This window comes from Dicentrarchus labrax, unplaced genomic scaffold (genome assembly GCF_905237075.1).
Source record: "Dicentrarchus labrax unplaced genomic scaffold, dlabrax2021, whole genome shotgun sequence".
In the NCBI taxonomy this organism is placed as follows: domain Eukaryota; kingdom Metazoa; phylum Chordata; class Actinopteri; family Moronidae; genus Dicentrarchus; species Dicentrarchus labrax.
Window position 1 is genome coordinate 20017763 of NW_026136722.1, and position 20716 is coordinate 20038478.

General features: G+C 40.8%; 1 protein-coding gene and 1 long non-coding RNA gene across 2 annotated transcripts; one reads left to right on the plus strand and one right to left on the minus strand.

The window, feature by feature from the left end:
- Positions 1-5: 5 nt before the first annotated feature.
- Positions 6-5462, minus strand: LOC127356241 (uncharacterized). The gene is made up of 3 exons (XR_007881955.1): positions 5301-5462; positions 5156-5177; positions 6-567 (listed from the first exon to the last, which is right to left on the minus strand). It is a non-coding gene; the product is annotated as an uncharacterized LOC127356241 (long non-coding RNA).
- mvp (major vault protein) lies at positions 2236-16018 on the plus strand. Its single transcript, XM_051387833.1, has 17 exons — positions 2236-2366; positions 4799-4977; positions 6334-6529; positions 6622-6745; positions 6873-7004; positions 7256-7350; positions 8727-8963; positions 9058-9183; positions 11010-11231; positions 11391-11626; positions 11699-11896; positions 12167-12311; positions 12440-12651; positions 13131-13247; positions 13332-13458; positions 13555-13743; positions 13961-16018. Exons 2-17 carry the CDS (start codon positions 4814-4816, stop codon positions 14090-14092), a joined length of 2652 nt encoding a protein of 883 aa, XP_051243793.1. The 5' UTR covers positions 2236-2366; positions 4799-4813; the 3' UTR covers positions 14093-16018.
- Positions 16019-20716: the final 4698 nt, after the last annotated feature.

Sequence of the window (20716 nt, forward strand, 5' to 3'; positions counted from 1 at the left end):
ACACGTTTTTAGACATTAGACCCACTTTATTTGTGGTAATATGCCACAAAACATTTTCACTTTAACAAAATATTGCAATATACAGGAAAAGAATTGCACTTCTGCAAATAATCCATCGATCCACATTTCTGGTGGCATACTATGCAGTATTTAAAAATGCAAACACAGCATAACTTTGCAAAACACATAAAAACACAAACATTACATTTCTAACATTTTCATCACAACAGCTCCACTGTGTGGTGGTGCAACAGCACACATGCTTTTGGAGCATTAGATCCATTTTATTTCTGGTGGTATGCTACAAAGCATTCCTGGTTTGTGTTCAAACACAGGAAAACATTGCATTTCTGGCATTTCCATCTTGACACACCCTTTGGACAGAGGTTGCATCGCCCTCGCTTGTCACAGTGCAGTGGTCAATGTCCAAAGTTGTTGTAATTCATCTATAATCAGGATCATCTATTTGGTCATCAACCTCACTCAGATCATCATCAGAGTCTTGAGGATTTTCTGGTACAAGGGCCAGAAGAGTGTGTGGGTTTAAGAGTCTGTTTTAGCATCCATCTAGTAAAAAAGAGAAATAAAAAAAAATAAAGGTATTAAAAACCACATTCTCTTACAATTGTAGTAATATTTGTATACCAGCATGTGTGGAAGTAGTCGTACCACCAGTACTAACATTTCTGGATATTTATCTACTTTGAAAACATCTCAAAGTGAGAAAAACTCCAAACTTAGGAAACTATTTCAACATATTTATGATGGAATAACATTAAATGTTTCATATTGACAAAAATAAATGATCAAAAGTTTTTATTTCATAGCAAATAGTCAACTTTAATCAAATTAGCTTAATGTTGCTAGGTTTACCATAAACTGACAAATCAACCATTGGTTGAAGTTGTTTACGATGCAAAACATTTTTATTTGTTTATTTCTGAAATAAACAATGATAAAATGTTTTGGATAATAATAATAATAATAATAATAATCTGTTGTTGAGATAATTCACTTTTCTTCTTTAGAAAAACTTAAATAAAAAATCACAATGAATAAATGAATTTTCATTATTTGGTTGTTTTTAAATTAAATAGCTGCAATTGAAAATATTAAATTATTAACAGTTTTTTTACTTTATTGAGTTTTCTGAACAATTTTTGAGATTCAAAGTTTTTGTGCTTGAAACTTAAAGATTTATGTTTTTCATGATACAAAGTAAATAATCATTATTATCAGTTTATTTAAAAACTAAAACGAGTTTGAATATAAGGTATTGATGTAGACAGTTGCTTTGAAATTAGTTTTCTCAACTTATTTTTTTAAACTTTTCTTTAGAAAAACATGAATCTTTAAGTTTTAGAAACAAATTTTTACATTTTTTAAATTCAGAACTTTTTGTTTCTGAAAGATTTAAGAAGAATCTCAACAACAGATTATTGTTGGGAGTTTATTTCAGATTAAGTTTGACTTTAAACATTTAATGAAGACAGTTCCCTTTAAATTGTGTATTAGAGTTCTTGTTATTGACCGTTGATATCAAATCTGTTTGTTATTTCTTTAAAACATTGTCACATAATCTCTGAACAGGAGTTTTCTCCCTTTATGTAAAGAAATTAAAACACATAGAAACTGAAACAAACCTTTCATCTCTTCCAGTCTTTGCCTTTAAATTCTGAGTTTGTTTTACAGGGAGTTCATGTTAATCTCGTAGTCTAGTGATGTTTTTTTTAACCCTTTTATTAATTCTAATATTAGTTATGAATTATATTACAAAGATAAATTGCTTTAACAGATGATGCTTTCTCTTTCAGAAAAGCTTCATAGTGACGAAGTTATGGAGCCTGTTGGCAGCATTGGGCTTCCATAATCAGGTGACCAACACAGTTTAGTGAATAAAGTGAATTCAGTTTATTTTCCTCATCCATTGTTCCATTTGTGCGGTTTTACTCCGGACACAGGTAACCAGCACCATGTCGTCATTCTCTCTGCATCACACGTCAGAGGCGGTATTCCCTACGTCATCCCAGCACGTTAAACGTAAATAAAGGATTACATCACTCACTGCCTATAGATCGATAAAGGAGCTATAATAGATTAATTAAAGTATACATTTACACCACCTGACTGTGACGTGCGTCTGACGCAGCCTGCAGTCGGTAAACCACGTGAGCTGTTTTCCGGGATCAGTGAACGCCCCCCCCCCTGCACCTCCTCTGCAGCTGTTTGGATGTTGGTGCTGTTGGACGCTGAGTTCACCAGTGACCGACCCAGTGTGAGTCTGGACCGACCCAGTGTGAGTCTGGACCGACCCAGTGTGAGCTGCCTGCCTCCCGCCCACCGCTCCACAGCCTCACGAGGACGAGGTAAGAACTCCACCTGGAAATCTCTCAATTTAAAACTTCCGCACTAATCAGCGGATACCTGTGCACGATATGATGGATATTAAAATGTTTTTCTGATTGAATATGAGCTGAACTCTCAATCGGCATGCATTATGCTCTTTATCTGAACAAAGAAACAGCTTTAACAACAGTTTTATTGTGCTAACAGCGTCAGTCAGTGCAGGGCAGTGACTTTACAGCATATGCTGAAACTAGACTTCCTGGTGTTTAATAATGTCTGCCGAAATCATCGCAGCTTCCTTTTCATCCCTTTAATAATAATCTTAATGCACTGCGAGGTGTGAGCACAGCCCCAACAGAGGAGGGGAGATTAAATGTAGAAGACTTGTAAAGGGAGTTTGGTGTCAGGTTCTCTCCTGAAACACAAGAGGTTGTCAGGGCGTCCAGGTCTAGAAAAACCAGGAAGTGCTTCAGCTAATTAAGTGCCAGGTTTGTTGTTTGTGAAGCTCAGACCAGCAGCGATGAAGAGGCCTCATCTTCCTCCTTCATCACAGTTTCCATTTTCTGTGGTTGAGTTGGACCCATATTTAAACTGCTTCAGCCTATAATGTGTACGGTTTCCACATTACAGTGTCTGTGAGCAGCAGATCTACATTATTTATTTATTTATTAAAGTTTATCTGCAGCACATCAACAGTTTGATGACGCGGTGAAGCAGTGAGGTTCAACGTGAATTAAAAACAGATTGTTAAAACAGGTTTCAGTGAACTTAAATGTGCAGTTTTTAAAGTTTTCAGTTTGTTTCTGGTAACATTTGAATAAAGAATAAAAAAGTATTAAAGTTATTCAGATAAGATAAATAAAACATTTAAAATAAGTTGAGAGAAATGCTGCGTATGAATGTTTTATATTTACTAGTTTTATGTTTAAGTGACTGAATGAAGTAACTCAAGTATTTATTGTTGAGTTCACTTCAGTAAATTAAGTTAATTTCTTTCAGTTAATTGAAGTTAAACTCATATTATACAGAAAGTATCTAAAATAAAGTCACTTAAATTAATTTTCTTTATATAAATATTAAATTTACTCAGTTTTCTTCCACTAAATCAAATGATTACATCACAAACAGCTGAAGTATGATACAAACCTTATAATTAATTCATTATCAAAGTTATAGCCGAATAGTTTTCTGTATTATGAATTATTTGGATGCATATTTGGGATAATTAAGATTAATAAACTGAAATAAAACCAAAGTCAAAATGAGTTAAGTTCACTCAAAACAACTGAGTTGCTTCAACAATACATTTTTTATATGTGTTTAATTCCTTTAACATTGATAAAAGAACTCTTTTCATTAATAATATTTAATTAATTTGTTTTACAGTGAACCATCAAACTGCTAATCGTATTGATTAGTGCTTGTATAAACTGTTGGGTAGTTTAGTTTCTAATAATAAAACACGTTCTGTCTGATAATATTTCTGTGTGAGACATAAAGAACGACTCCAGTAAAGTGTCTAGATACTCGAGTATATGTTTATATAGTATACCGGCTACTGACAGTGACAGACTGTAGACTTTGTACTTTGTGTAGCAGGCGTGTCTGCGTTCATTGCTGATGTTTAACAGCCAGTTTACATCTCACAGAAACTCATTTATCTCCCAGCAGCAGCTCGCAACTTCATACGACCTTTCAGAGTAAAACACGGCTCCTTTTGTTCCTTTGTGCTTTTAACGCTCAGCACTTTTTCTCTGAGTCATGTTTCAACTTTGAGCTTCATTCCTTCGGAGCATTGAAATATTCGACGTAGGGATCGACGGATGTGTTCATATGCTGATACAGATACTGATTATTAGTAATCAAGGAATCCAATAACAGATATTTAGATCCGATAAACATTTGCAGTAACAATTTAAATCTTTTTTCAGTGTAAAACTCTTTTGTTTTTCCATTTCGGGCAGAAACTGTCCCCTTTCACAGCAGCTTTTATAAAAACTGGGATGTTTTTCTGCATTTTTGTGGAAAATTATAAAAATAGTTGTGATTATTTTGTATAATTTATTAGAAATTGAAGGCAACTTCCTGTATGGATGTGAATCAACAACCAGTCTATCGGTCGGCACATTTCCAACCTGCTATATAAAACAATATAAACAGATAATAAAACAGCGGAGAACGACTCTTTAACACAGACAACTGATCAGGAATCAATAAGAGGAGAAAATACTAATCAGACTGATCAGCAGAATCAATAATGGTATCAATTCGGATCCGTTCTTGTTCCAGTGAGAATAAAATCACTTTAGTTTATTTCGAAACTTAAAGTGAAACATTTAGTGAAGAAAGTTTAAAGTTTAAATTCTGAGTTTTCTCGACTGTTTTAATTCTTTTCTTTTAAGAAGTCTCGTATATCTTTTAGTTTCTGACCTCGCTGTCGGTCTCTCTGCAGTATTCAGTTCAGATCATGTCTAAGAAAGGAGGAAACCGCGGCCCGGAGGTCGAAGGGCTGGTGGAGGCCTCCATCATCCGGATCCCGCCCCACCACTACATCCACGTGTTGGACCAGAACACCAACATCGCCCGGGTGGAGATCGGACCGCTCACGTACATCCGCCAGGACAATGAACGGTAACATTTAGTTTGAATACAATTTAAATATTATTATTGTTTGGAAGCTTGAACCGTCTGCAACCGTCCGTACAACTGATCACACTAAGGAAATATATGAACTGTGTATATTTTATATTAAATATTAAAAATCATATTTTAATGGTGATAAACTTTGTTAGCTGAAATGCTTACTCACGTCCAGGTCACTCCTGCAGCGTCTATAAGAAAATACCACAATAACACACACACACATTATAACAACCACAGTCTGTTTTTAAACTGTAAAAAGTTATGTAAAATAACTCAACATGGTTACAACTCGTAAAAGCTTCAACACTCACAGGTTTTATGCCGTAGAACAAAATATGAAAATATCTTCGGCTTGTTTTAACCACAAACTGTATTTTAAAGTAAAAACCTACTGACTTCATTAACTCATTCGCTCTATAACCTGAAAATCCCAACGTGTGACACTCAGGGACAGAAAGTGTTTGTTTCTTGAGTTTCTGAGTGACCTGGATCAGTTATCATCCGTTATCTCCTGCAGTCGCACACTGATTTCATTCAGCAGCAGCTCGCTGATGGTTTCCCTCGGGCAGATCTTGTTGACTGAGGGGTTTTTAAAAGACACCACTGTAAGCAAATCATGTGACGCAGTATTGATTTCATCATTGATTGGTCGAGTACATTTGCTGTCCTCAGCCTCGGAGACACTGTTAACTCAAAGTACAGGTTGACTGATGTGAGAGCGTGTTGCAATCTGTACATTTTATTAATTTAATTCAGGGAAAATGTCGGGCTGCAACTTATTTTAATTGTATGTCAGTAAATATGTAAATTATTATTATTTGATAATTGATAATTTCGCCTTAAAATAGTGTAAGAGTATTCACGATAACAGCTTCTTAATCAATACTGATTAAAATATTTAGCAATGAAAAAATGTCCCACAACCTGCCGGACTCCAATTCTAATTAAAATCCTCAGATATTTACTGATATTGATGATTTATCCAGCTCTAGATATAAAAGCGGAAAGTTTAGTTCTTCTAGATCTCGTTAACATATTTGACTTTAAGCTTGTTACTCTTAGCATTAGCGTGTTTAGATACAGCATTAACATGCTAGTATGATGACGGTACTGAGGTACTGGTGAACTAGAGCCAGGCTAGCTGTTTCCCCCTGCTGCCAGTCTTTATGCTAAGCTAGGCTAACGTCCTGACTCCAGCTGTGTACTGAACACATCTGAACCTTTTTAAAGTAATAAAGGGACATTCACACAATATATTTACCTGTTTATTGTTAATTGATTATTGATTTATTTGGTGTCCATTAAAGTAACAGGCCTTTAAATCCGGTCTTTACTCTTCCTCAGGGTTCTGTTTGCACCCGTCCGTATGGTCATGGTGCCGCCGCGCCACTACTGCGTGATCTTGAACCCGGTGACCCGCGACGATGATAAGCAGGTCCTCTTCGACCAGTCGGGTCAGGCCAAGCTCCGCCACGCCGACCTGGAGATCCGTCTGACCCAGGACCCGTTCCCCCTGTACCCCGGGGAGGAGATCCAGCAGGTCTGTGACCCTCTCGTTTATCCACAGTCTGACGTCAGGACACTTCGTCATTCGCTGTTGTTGGGTATTAACGAGCAGGATTTGTGTTCCAGGACGTGACTCCGCTGCAGATCGTGTATCCGGACACGGCGCTGCGTCTGCAGGCTCTGCTGGACTTCGACGAGCAGGGAGGAGAGAAGAGAGTCGCTGGAGACGAGTGGCTGTTTGAAGGACCAGGTTGGTTTTTATTATCACTAAAACATCTAAAAATGCAGGAACGGATTATCAGTAGAGGAAACTCTCTTTAATACATCTGAAAGTGAATCAGTTCTGGTGTATCTCATGAGAATGGGTGTTGTTGCAGGGACGTACATCCCCAGGAAGGAGGTGGCGGTGCTGGAGACCATCAAGGCCACGGTGATCAGAGAGAACCAGGCCATTAGACTGAGAGCTCGTAAGGAGGGAGTGGACAGAGGAGGCGTCCGCAGGGTCACAGGTAACACGCCTCGGTTCCCACCTGTCCTGGAAAACCTGGAAATCAGATACTGGTGTAGAAATACGGTTAGAAGTAAAACCAGACTCCATTTAAAAAAACAGTAATTTTACCTTAAACACTTCAAAGTGGACAGAAACAGAATAAAACTCAGAGGAAGCTGGAATCCTATCTGATCATATTAATTATTAGATTTATATTTGTTGAGTAATAAATTGGAATTAATCTGAACTGTTACTTCTGGGTTTAATCAGGTGAGGAGTGGCTGGTCAGGAAGGTGGGAGCGTACCTTCCAGGAGCTCACGAGGAGGTCATCGACATTGTGAATGCTTTCGTCCTGACTGACAAGGTGAGTTTGGAATCGTTGTAGAAAATAAACTCTGTGTGGGAACCAAGGTTTATGACGCTTTACTCGTGATAATCTTCACAAATTAAGTCTTAACATTAACGTAATTAACTTTACGAGTTGTGAAGCATAAATGTGATCATTAGCAGTAAAAAGCTAACGTTAGGCTTTATAGGAACTACGCAGAGGTCACATATGTAGAAAACCTGAGGGTCGGGACCCCCACTAGGGGTCGCTAAAGGTTGACAGGAGGTAAGGAGGCCTTCTTGATTCCAATTAGTGTAAGTTAAACTATTTTATTTAGTTTTATTCACAGAAATGAACAAAATGCTGAGATATAGGTAGAGGTGGGCGTATATCGTTTGCATAATACGTCATTGTTGTTTGACGATGGCAAATTTCCATTATCGAGTATTTAAATTACTCGACAAAAACAATGAAACGCCCGGAAACCCCACATCCATTAATACACAGTGCAGCAGCGCCCACAGCATGGCAGGATTCAGTCACACCACATGCCACGTGATCACAGCGATCACGGACCCGCAGCACCTCCTTGCAACAGTTTAGCAGCGCTGATGGTAGAGAAAAACAACACCCCAGTCCCGAGCACCGGTCTTCAGATGATTTAGTGCCGAGACGGGGTCCTATGGGCTTCAGCGTCAGAGCGCTAAGCGCCTCAGCGGTAAAAGAGCAGGGACGGTTTTTTAGCGCAGCGCTCAGAGCGCTTCAAGTTGAAATCTGTTCAACTTTTAACACCGGTGGGCGCTCGGAAAAGAGTTTTGAGCGCTCCAACGCTGAAATGCGTTTGGTGGACACAAGTCCAGCTCAGACAATCTAATCACATTTTAAAGGATACACGATTATCGTTATCGCCAAAATCCCAAAAATATGAGATATTATTTTTGCCCATATCGCCCACCCCTAGATATAGGCACACAGAACACTGACAGAACTTCTCTCTGTAAACAGCCTCGTCCTGTGTGTACATATATGTGTATATATTTTTAGAAATATTATTAAAACTAATCTCTGATCAATATTTACAGGAATTAATCTGCTCAAAATTTATCTAAATCCTACTGAATATATGAAATATCCATAAAATATGTTACTTAAGTCAAAGGTTGACTGTTGAGTCCCTTAAGAATAAAGATTGGGAACTATTGCATTACATCATTCATCATTACACCAACACCTGAATGATTACAACCAGAATCCTCGAGGACACTGTAATTGGTGTAATTTCATTTGAACCTCTAGTTTTCTATCACAGGAACAGTTTTATCATCATTAGGACTCATTTGGTGATGATACATTCAATGAGGCCGTCTTACATCAGGCACATCGGCTCTAAACGTTTCCCTTGTCGTCCTCAGAAAGCGCTTCATGTCCGCGCCGTGCGGGCCTTTAAGGACGCCGGCGGGCGGGACCGGCGTACGGGCGAGGAGTGGCTCGTCACCATGGCCGACAGGGAGGCCCACATCCCCTCTGTGTCGGAGGAGGTGGTCGGGGTGGTGGATGTGACCACTCTGAGCAGCAGGCAGTACTGTGTGATCCTGGACCCGGTCGGATCCGACGGGAAACCTCAGCTGGGGCAGAAGAGGGTGGTGAAGGTGAGGAGAACTGTCCGTCCTCCAGCTTCTTTCACTGAAATCTCCTTTAACTGAACTAACTTCCCTTTTCTTTTGGACTCTTTGTCTCCGTCAGGGCGAGCGCTCATTTTTCCTGCAGCCGGGTGAGCACCTTGAACAGGGCATCCAGGACGTGTACGTGCTGTCGGAGGAGGAGGGTCTGGTGCTGAGAGCTGTGGAGGCCTTCAACGACACCGAGGAGGTGAGGAGGCAGAACGGTCTGCTGCTGGAATGTGGCGGGAAAAGTAGTATCACTACAGTGTAGAGATAGAGTTACAAGTCCTGCTTTCAAAGGTTTTATATACAAAACTCACTGCGGCTGGATGTCGCACTACAGCACCAACATCTCAGACCAAAACAATGAGCGCTACAACCCACCAGAGTCCATTTACAAAACCAGTGATTTAACCTAAAACACTATAAAACTAATTCACCGACGTAGATGATAAAATACTCTCTTGCTCTGTTTACTATCACATGTATATATTTACACCGATCAGCAGTAACACTGTGAGCACTGGACTCCCTGACTGGTCCCAGACCAACAGTCCGCTCTGCACTGTGAGTTCTGACCCATTTCTATGAGAACCAGCATTAACTCGGACCACACAGGCCAGCCTTCACTCCCCACCTGCATCAATGAGCCTCAGCCCACCATGACCCTGTCTCGGGTTCTGTTCCTTCCTTGGACCACTTTTAATAGATACTGACCTCTGCAGACCGGGAACCCCCACTAGAGCTCCGGGTTTGGAGATGTTCTGACCCAGTCGTCCATCACATTGTGGTTCTTGTCAAAGTGGCTCAGATCCTCACGCTGCCCATTTTTCCTGCTTCTAACACATCAACTGTCTGCCTGATATACCCCCCCCGACAGGAGATCCAATCAGATAATCAGTGTTACTAGCAGTGCTCACTGTGTTAGTGCTGATCGCTGTGTATTATATATCTATATAAATATATCTATAGTACAAAGCCCTGATAGGACATATTTTCTGCAGTTGGTGTTTAACCTGAAATGTTTCTCAGTGTGGGCGTCGGAGCTCAGAGGAATGAAGGGAGTAAAATAACAGACATTGTGTGTTTGAGCTTGTGCAACCGGTCGGTCACAGAAAACAGATTATTAAAGCAAACTTGTTCTTCAAACTGAGGTGTGTCTGGACGAATTCTTACTGCAGATCGTTTCAGCTCGCTGTGGAAACGGAGGTGTGTCTCGAGGTTGAAGGTTTAAAGTCTTCTGCAGCTCGGACCACACCTCGCCTCGCCTCACTGATAACCCCGATCATACAGAGTGGGCGGGTTTATTGAGTCCTTTCTACACATATTAAAGCTCCTGAAGTCGATCAGCTTTAAATATTGATACTTCTGATCGTTTCACCTCCCTGCAGAAACATTAAAGGCTCCCAGCAGAGATTCTGACCACTAGTAGCGCTGTGGAGCTGTTGGTTTATTTATAAGCTTCCTGTTCTCGTGCTCACACACACTAGTGGCCGTTTTCCACCTGTGTTAGGTTGGTTCAACCTTACAGACAGAGCGCCACGATGGTCGAGAGAGCTCAGGATGGAATGAAAAGAGATCGCTGCTACGATGATACATTTTTCACAATAAAAGTCTCCGAATATTTTGTTACTTAAACGCTTTTGCAGCCGCCCCCTGCTGGCTGTTAGAGGGACTGCAGGTTTAAGATGCAGTTTAAAACCACCTCAGGAGGTGATTGTGTCCTCCACTGCTCCATCTTCCCTTCCTAACCTGGCTAACCCATTATACCCCGACTCTCTTCTTCTTCTCTTCCTCCTTTTATCACTCGCTCCATCCTTTTACGTTTTCCTCCTCTTCTTGAAATTTCTTCCACTTTTCTGTTTTAAACATTCATTTTACTCTCAGTGCTCCTCTCCAGTCCCCTCTCCTCCTCCTCCTCCCCCTCTTCCTCCTCCCTCTCCTCCTCCCTCTCCTCCTCCTCCCCTCCAATGCATCGCCACGTTAACCCTTCTCTCCCTCCTCCACCTCTCTCTCCCCCGTTCTCTCTGTCAGCGTGAGGAGGAAGAGGAAGAGGCGGAAGAGGAGGAGCTGATGCAGGAGAGGGCAAAGCGCTCGCGGAGGAGCGGCGTCCTCCGTCGCCCCGGAGACCGCTGGATGCTGCGCGGCCCCATCGAGTACGTCCCCCCCGCCACCGTAGAGGTGATGCTGAGACGTCAGGCCATCCCGCTGGACGAGAACGAGGGAATCTACGTCAGAGACATCAAAACTGGAAAGGTACGAGGCTTAGAAATATTAAACTAACATCTGATTGATTGGTGAAGCTAAGCTAACTCTGTGCTAAAGGAAACCAGAAGCTGGGCGCTGTATTGATTGGTGAAAGTGGGTGTGGCCTTTAGCATACGATCAACCTCTCTGCGTCTCTCTGCCTCTCAGGTGCGAGCGGTGATCGGTCACACCTACATGCTGACTCAGGACGAGGAGCTGTGGCAGAAGGAGCTTCCACGTAACGTCGAGGCCCTGCTGGCTTCTCGTCTGGACCCGCTGGCCGACCGCTCGGACCGCACCGCGACCGAGGGGGCCGGGCCGAGGGACAAGACCAAGGTGGTCTCCTACAGGGTGCCTCACAACGCTGCCGTCCAGGTCTACGACTACAGGGAGAAGAAGGCCAGGTGGGTCTTCCTGTCCCGATGGAGGTCTGCGCAGGGGGAAGGAACTGTCTGACGGTGTGGTTCTGTGTTCAGGGTGGTGTTCGGACCAGAGATGGTGATGCTGGGACCCGACGAGCAGTTCACCGTGCTGTCGCTGTCCGGAGACAAACCGAAGAGGGCCAACGTGATCAAGGCCGTCTGCCTCCTGCTGGGACCGGACTTCTTCACCGACATCATCACCATCGAGACGGCGGACCATGCCCGCCTGCAGCTGCAGCTCTCCTACAACTGGTAACTGAGAACGGCTGTGGTCAGGTTCTGTTCAATAAAGGCTCGTTAAAGAACTCAGTGATGTTACTCATAAAACAGCTGCAGGTTCAGGTGTGGAGAGACCTCTAAACATAGAGAGTTCAGTCCTCTAAGTCTGATTCATTTCATTTTTTTGTACAAGTTTGAGTCTAAAACTAATGTTAAACTAGTTGTTGAAGGTTAAAGAGAAGCACCGGTCAGTATACCACATTACAGTTGATCCCTCTTCCTCTCCTGTTTATTTCTCTTCAGGCACTTTGATATGAAGTCTCCAGCCGACCGCGCCGAGGCAGCAGCTCTGTTCTCAGTCCCGGACTTTGTCGGAGACGCCTGTAAAGCCATCGCCTCGCGGGTCAGAGGAGCCGTCGCCTCCGTGCAGTTCGACGATTTCCACAAGGTTCGAATCTTTCAGTTTTATATTGTAAAAGGAGCGTTTGTGTTAACTAGTGGTGGAGGAAGTATTTAATAATCTAATACATTAAATATTACAATAATTCATCAATCTAAAATGGGTTTCGTTTGTAGAACTCGAACCGGATCATCTGCTCGGCCGTGTTCGGCTTCGATGAGAAGCTGGCGGTTCGTCCCAGCCTTCGCTTCAGCCAGAACAACCTGGTGATCAGCAGCGTGGACATCCAGTCCGTGGAGCCCGTCGACCAGCGCACACGAGACGCCCTGCAGAAGAGCGTCCAGCTCGCCATCGAGATTACCACCAACTCCCAGGAGGCCACCGCACGGTCCGATAAAATACACACACACCACAGAGATCATCACAAATATGATCGATGAAATATTCAACAAACTGAAATGACTTTTTATTTATGACGCGCAGGTCGTTTCCTCCTGTAAAGCACTGACTGTAATATTGCTTCCATATATTCTGCCCCACAAACACATTACTGTAAAATACCGCTATTACTGCTATCCTCGTAAAGTGAGCAGGAACTACAAAACTAAAAGCGTAGGCTGGACAAAGAGATTAATCCTCAACTAACAAGAATTAGGAGCTAACTCAGTTATTAGTACTGTAATCTTAGCGTTAGCTTCTAGCTCCTGAGCAACAACTCTAAACAACAGTTTTTATCGGTGACTAGCTTGTTAGCTAACGAGATGTAGATCAGTTGTGGAGTTTTTTGGAAGCGAATTTCCCCCAAAAATCCTTCAATTGTTCCTTTTACTTGTGAAAGACTGACTGAATGAGGTTTTCTGTGTGCAGCCACGAGGCGGAGCGTCTGGAGCAGGAGGCCCGGGGAAAGCTGGAGAGGCAGAGGATCACCGACCAGGCCCAGGCTGAGAGAGCCAGGAAGGAGCTGCTGGAGCTGGAGGCGCTCAGGTAAAAGCACCAGACAGCCTCACGTTTTATTATATATGGAAGAACGTCCTCAGTCCTCCCGCTAACAGCCTCTGTGTGTTTCAGCGCTGCGGTGGAGAGCACCGGAGCCGCCAAGGCTGAGGCTCAGTCTCGGGCGGAGGCTGCTCGTATTCAGGGAGAGGCGGCGGTCAACGAGGCCAAACTGAAGGCTGAAGCTCAGAGGATCGAGGCGGTACGTCGCCAACATTAAACTCACTACACGTAGCAAAGCGAAACGAAAGACACTTTCAGGTGATTTGTTAAACCCAGACTTTGTGCGTGCGTGCAGGAGGCGGAGCTCCAACGCCTGGCAAAGGCTCGCGAGCAGGAGCTGAACTATAAGAAGCAGATGGACAATCTGGAGGTGGAGAAGCAGAAACATCTGGCTCATATCGAGAGCGAGCGCTTCAGTCAGCTGGTGCAGAGTCTGGGCAGCGACACGCTGAAGGAGATCGCCAGAGCCGGACCCGAGCTGCAGGTACTGTACCGACAACACTGAAATAACTTTATTTAAACTTTCTATATACGAACTGGATGTTACAGTAGAGCCGTAATATCACTCTCCACCAGACTCCTAACGTTGTAACTTCATTCAAAGTGAACAGAAACAGAATAAAACTGTTTTAAATCTCATATTTAACCTTTTAAAGAGTTTTGTCACATTTTCAGACTTTAACTGTCCGTCTGTCCTCCAGGTGAAAATGCTCCAGGCTCTGGGGCTGAAGTCCACCCTCATCACAGACGGAACGTCACCCATCAACCTCTTCACCACAGCCAACGGCCTGCTGGGGGCGCTGCCGGGCCAGGGCCAGGGCCAGGGCCAGTGAGGAGGAAGAGGAGGAGGAGGAAGTGTCCAAAAGTAAACGTCAAAAGAAGCTCATGTTACTGACAAACAGTCACTTTAGTGTTTCTGTCGGCCGATATTAAAGCGAGATAATGTGCCTTTTGTACAATTTAAAGATGCACTCAGACGTCTGTAGATGGTTTAAAACTCCGCTGTATGGCTCTGTAACAAAAGCAGACAGTGCATCTTTATAATCAACGTTTTTGTAACTTTGAAGTAAAAACTGGAACCAGGTTTTATGACCACAGAATTTAATTCAATTCACAAAGTAAAAATCTACATTGAAACTCTCCTGTTGAACTAAAGATTAACAACTGTGTGAGAAAATATCTGATTCTGTGATAAAGAGTCAAAAGCCTGTGGACACAAGAACTGAACGAAAGAAACCGAACTACAACTCCCAGGATGCATTTCACTAACAAACATCCAATTGAAAGCTGATTTTATGACCGATTGTGGGTCAGCTTTGGATGAAATCAGTAACCATGGCGACGAGGTTTGTTCACAACTGCAACAAAATCATTAACATCCTGATTCATACTTCTGATTGTGTCCTTCTCCATAGCAACAGCAGCTGAGGCTCATGGGTATTGTAGTATTTATAGCCGCCCACAAAACGGACAAAAAAAAAGTTGAAATAATTAAAACTTAAAATATCGTTATTTTATTCTTTCTGTGGAGGATAACAAAAGACAATACAGACGCTCCTCATACAAAGTTCCTAAGCCCCGCCCCTTTTCGCTCTGTGCTCCAATAACATTTGAGCAAGCCTCAACTTCCTCCTTTCCTGTACTTAGATATGCTACATGCTAAGCTAATCTATGTTGGAAAGACAACCACATTTTGAAGATGGTTAAAAGATAAAATGCATATATATATATATATACAAATCTAGTTTGTTAGTATTTTACTAACATTAACAGACTTAAGATGTGAATATATATATATATATATATATATATATATGCATTTTATCTTTTAACCATCTTCAAAATGTGGTTGTCTTTCCAACATAGATTAGCTTAGCATGTAGCATATCTAAGTACAGGAAAGGAGGAAGTTGACCGAGGCTTGCTCAAATGTTATTGGAGCACAGAGTGAAAAGGGGCGGGGCTTAGGAACTTTAATGATACTTTTGGTTTATATTTTGAGTCGTTTCAACTTGGAAACAGACCCTATAACTACTACTACAGTATCCATGAGTCTTAGCAGCGGTTGCTATGGAGAAGAAGCCAGAATACCCGTCACCATGGTTACTAATTTCATCTCCAACTGATCCAGAATCAGACCGTTTCATCAGGTTCCTACACAGCGTGAACGTCGTTAGCTGAGAACAACAGAATCTGAAGCTCTGTGATGGGATGTTTGTTAGTGAAATGCATCTTGGGAGTTGTAGTTTTTAGGTTCACAGGCTTCTTCTGATATTTTCTAACACCGCTGCTGATGATCTTTTGTTCTCCAACTGTGAATCATCCAACTTCATCTGTAAGAGAACAAAAATACCTTCTTCCACCAAACGACTCTGTGACGACAGACATTATAATGTTTCATAAGCTCTAAATCTGTGTTTCACTGACCTCCAGTGGTTGAAGGTATTAGAGGTCAGTGAGACGGTGTTTATGAGCTCTTTAACGTGCACTTTCAGCTCCTCAGAGGTTTACTTTTGGACAGGTAACCAGCATGTAATGTCCCGATGGAAAGAAAAAAAGAACCAGACAGCCAAATATTCCTGTTCCTGCTTTGCACTATATCCTCTAGAAATAGAAGTGAACAGTTAATACTGATGTTTACATATTAAACATTGTGTGCAGTGGCAATAAAATAGAACCAGGACAGTCTGACTGCCCTTCGCTGCCTTCCTAAGTGCTGTTTCTACATAAAGAAGCCATTAAAGTGCTGCTGCTGTCCACCTCTTTGTCTCCATGGTACTTTATCAAACCCTCACAGGAGCTTTTATACTTAATACACTTTTCATTCAGTAAGTGTTTACATCCATATAGAAACACTTTCAAAAATGTGGAATCTGCTACAAACTCTGGTTTCTGTATCAGGTGGCTGAGAGGACAAATTCTGCTCCCTCCGTCCCAGCACACTGTGAACGTAGCCTTTGATTAGGTTACTGACTAAATTCTCCCATCCCTGCTTATTGCACTCATATTCGTCTGGTATCGGTATCTGTTTATGTATCATCCGATATAAAAGCAGTTTTTTTTCTGGTATATGATGAAGAAAAAAAGCTTGTGATAATATATTGTTTTCACTACAACGTTTATCCAGCAGAGTGCGCTGTGATTTACAATTCTGTGGCAAGCAGCGCAGAGTAAGAGAGACAAAGTCAGCTAGGGTTGGTTGACAGTAGGAAACATTAGAATTAACATTTCCTGAAGAAAATGTGTGTGATTGCTGCCTCTGTTACTGCTGCTCACAGGCACAACTTCTGAAAGAGTCTCAGCAAGATGTTCATGATTTACACCTGAAGATACCTCCTATAATCAGTCGTAACTGAATACTTCCAATACTGTTCCAAAAGAGATAACGGTCCAAAACAACATGTAGAATATTAAACAAAATAAAGACTGAAGATAACGATGCTCGCAGCTATCACACAATTATTGTCAAATTATTGGACAAAACGTACAAAAGAAAGTTCATATTAATCATTATTGTTAGTTTTATATGAATCAAATAGACAGCACTGACCTATGCCCTGTATCTACAGCATTAACCTCCGTCCTGTATCAGTCCTGTCGTCAGTAACTTAGGTATTATTATTAATATTACCATCAAAGTGACTTGAAAGACAATTAATGTCATATTGTTGGACTTCACTAAAACTTATTCAATCTAGTTCAATTCAATTTTATTTGTATAGCACCAATTCATAACAAAAGCTAAACACTTTCCAAATAGAGTAGATTGAACTGTACTCAACAGTTCACTTATGAAATAAAGTTGATAATAATATCATTATTGTTACGATTATATTAATCGAATCGACATTACAGACCTCTGACTTTTATCTAAAACACTGACCTTTGTCCTGTATCTGTCCTGTCCTCTGTAACTTTATATATATTATATAATATTTATATTACATATATATTATTATGGACCTATTGTCAGTAGATTTGTATGAAATGCTACACCCTTGTGCAATATGGCTTTATTTGGTAAATTTGGTAACCAATTACAGACAAATCAAACGTGATTTCATGATTTCCACATGCTCCAAATGCTGCAACATGTGATCAGATCATTCCTACATGGGAAACATATTAAGAAACTTATTCTTGATAAGTTTAACACATCTCTATGGGGTACCTGTGTACCTGGTTTGATGACTTTAATATGTATAGTATTTGAGATTTTGATGTGTATAAGCAACTATAAGCTCGAGAAAAAACTTCTCTGTTAAGAAATTAACTCTTTATAATAAGAGATTCAGAAATATTTAAGAACTCAAAACAACATATAGAGAAATTTGACCTCTTTTGTTGGACTTCTAGGTGTAAAAAGATGAAGATGAAGTAGCAGCTGGAGTGTTTATATCAGTCTTCAATAAAAGTGTTGTTTATACTACAAGTGATGCAGGAGGTTTTACCTCTTTTTACCGTCTCTGTGACGTTGTGTCTCCATTTTCAGGAGCAATCTAGGGTTCAGTATCTCACCGGAGGACACAACAGACCAGAAACCACCAAGTCCTACAGTGAACAACCAACCAGCTCTACTAACTCTCACTGGTTCAAAACTTTATTGTATATTAAACTTTTAACCTCTCCACTAGATGGAGCTCACAGACAAATACACTTGAATACCCTAGTGATGTGTGTGTGTGTGTGTGTGTGTGTGTGTGTGTGTGTGTGTGTGTGTGTGCGTGCGTGCGTTCATTAGATGTGAGCAGTGAATTGTTGTTTAAGGGACCACACCAGCCTCCATGCATTTTCTATCCCATTTAAGCCGCAATCACGTGCACTGTTATTGCTGCTGCAGTATTTTGGATCACTGATTCTCAAACTATGGTATCTGGACCACTGGTGGTCCACAAGCTGCCTCCAGTGGTACTTGGAGGAATTTTCTGAAAAATTAATTAATTTCTAACGTATAATACTACACAATTTTGAATTAAAACACTTAAACTATGAGGTTGTTTAAATGTAATTTAAAATAAGTTTAGCATTTCCTGTAATTTAGTTTCAATATCAGCCTGCTACGTAGTCACTCATACACACATACACACACATACACACACATACACACTCATACACACTCATACACACTCACTGAACACTGAAATCAGCTGCAGTCAGTTTCACATTTCAATTCATATGTCCAGATTAAGAATCTAAAAATAAAAAATAAAACATTTTAAATCACATATTTTCTATTGATGGTTTCCAAACAAATTGCATCTTGTCAGAAAACTTTAGATTTGTTACATTTATTTCATGTAAACTGTAAAGTTAGTTCAGTTTAAAACGTAAAACATTTTGTAAAGACAGTTGCCTTTAAATTAGAAAATGTTCAACTCTCAAATTATATAGTTGCAATTTAAAATATTAAACATGTTTTGTTTCTAAAACTTAAAGATTAATTTTTGTCTAATGAAGAAAAGTAAATTATTATTGTTAGTTTATTAGTAAAATTCTCAACAGTTTTTTTTACAGTATAATATTAAAATATGGCTGAGTTGTGAAAACATGTTGTTTTGGAGGATTTTATGTTTTTCATGTTGTGGTTTACTCTTGATGGAAATGTATTTTTACAGTGTGGTTTTAGCACAGTTTGTTCAGTAAAGGCTCTGAACCGGTCCGATGGCGTCTCTTTAGGACCGGACTTGGACCACAGGGGACATCAGGACTGCAGCCAAGCAGATGCAGATCAGACAGAAGAGGTGACTCCTGTTTAATTCAATCAATCGATCAGATAATTCAGTCAGCGGAGGCTAATGAAATCCTTCAAGGTTGACTGTAATTCTCTCCAACTGTCTCCTCTCATACATTTCTCACTTTATCTTCTATAATCCGCCCATCAGTCTCCTCCGGCCCCTCGCAGACGCCCGCTGAGGTTTTGACCTCCATGTTTGTGTCAGTAAACCAGATTAAATATAAAGGTCCATCACAGAAAACTGCACTGACTCAAGAGGTTCATATTGTTGATCTGTATTTATATAACTAAACCATTAATAACACGTAATTACATTTAATAAACATTAGCAACAAATGAATGTACAATGAAAATAATCATCAGTGCTTCCTGTAACTGAGTAACGACTGATCTGAAATGGGATGAAATGAGTCAGTCAATTAGCTAATCGAAATCAATTGTTGTTAGCCAGTGTTAGCAAAACACTAGCTAACGTTTTGATAATATTAGCTAACTTAAGATTTGATTATATATTGTGTTTCTCCTTTCCTGTACTTAGATATGCTATATGCTAAGCTAATCTATGTTGAAAAGACAGACACATTTTGAAGATGGTTAAAGAAAAAGAGATTTATATTCATATCTCATTTTATTGACAGTTCTGACCTCACAGCACTGAGGCGGCATTAGAAAAGCTTTAAATGACCTTCGGTGCAATATGACAAACTCTCTGTATTAGGACTACGTGACCTAACTGAGCTATGATACAATAGATCACTCCATTGTTTTAACTAGACTTCCCAGTCTGGTTGGCCTCTCTGATACTGATTTTAATTGGTTTGAATATGAACGACAGAGAGGTTTTTGTCAGCATTGATGAACGTTAAATAAAAGCTATAAAATGAATTGTGTTGTTCCCCAGGGTTCAATTTTAGGTCCCACCCTATTTAACCTTTACATGCTGACATTTGGAAAGGTCATCAGTTTCCATTGCTATGCTGATGACACTCAGCTGTACATAGCTGCGTCTGCTGATCACTCGGGGCCAATAGATGCCATTTTTAACTGTGTTTTTAGATGTCAGGCAATGGTCAAGACAAAACTGAAGTCCTGTCACTGACATTAAATCCCTGGGAACAAGTAAAAAACCTTGCAGTTATCTTTGAGTCAGATTTTAGTTTTTAACCTCACATTAGAAAGATAACTAAAACCTTTTATCATCTTTCTCAGGCCAAGAGAGACATTAGTGCTTTTATTACCTGCAGGATTGATTACTGTGAAGCTCTACTTTCTGCCCTCCCTAAGAAGAACAAACCTTTCACTTCAAAACTCAGCTGCACGTGTGTTGAAGAGGACGAGAAAGAGAGCGCATATTACACCGATCCTAAAGTCTCGAACCCAAGACTTACAGTTTTAGTCTGGCTTTTAATTGTTTGTGTTTTTTACCTCCGTACTGTAACGTTACTACCTGTTGGTCTCGGAGGCCACTAACGGCAGCTACTTTAGGTAAAGCTCTAGAAAGTGAATGACAGAGAGTTGAAACTGAGCAGCCGGAGGACGTCAGAGGGACAACCAGGAAATATTTTCACCATAGAATTCCAGTTTCACCAGAATCACTGAATCCAGTTAGAAAGCTGAGCTTCAGTACAGTAATCAGTGAGGACAGAGAGGTCTGTAACACATCGGCCCTCAGAAACTCTCAACAGTGTTTCATTGGACACAAAATCAGAGTGCAGTCATCAAC

What these genes read in the sequence shown, in the direction of transcription:
- mvp (XM_051387833.1), top strand. Translation starts at nt 4,814, where the DNA reads ATGTCTAAGAAAGGAGGAAACCGCGGCCCGGAGGTCGAAGGGCTGGTG. An exon ending in GGCAGAAGAGGGTGGTGAAG is followed by an intron (nt 8,964 to 9,057) that starts GTGAGGAGAACT and finishes TGTCTCCGTCAG; the next exon opens with GGCGAGCGCTCATTTTTCCT. An exon ending in CTGCAGCTCTCCTACAACTG is followed by an intron (nt 11,897 to 12,166) that starts GTAACTGAGAAC and finishes ATTTCTCTTCAG; the next exon opens with GCACTTTGATATGAAGTCTC.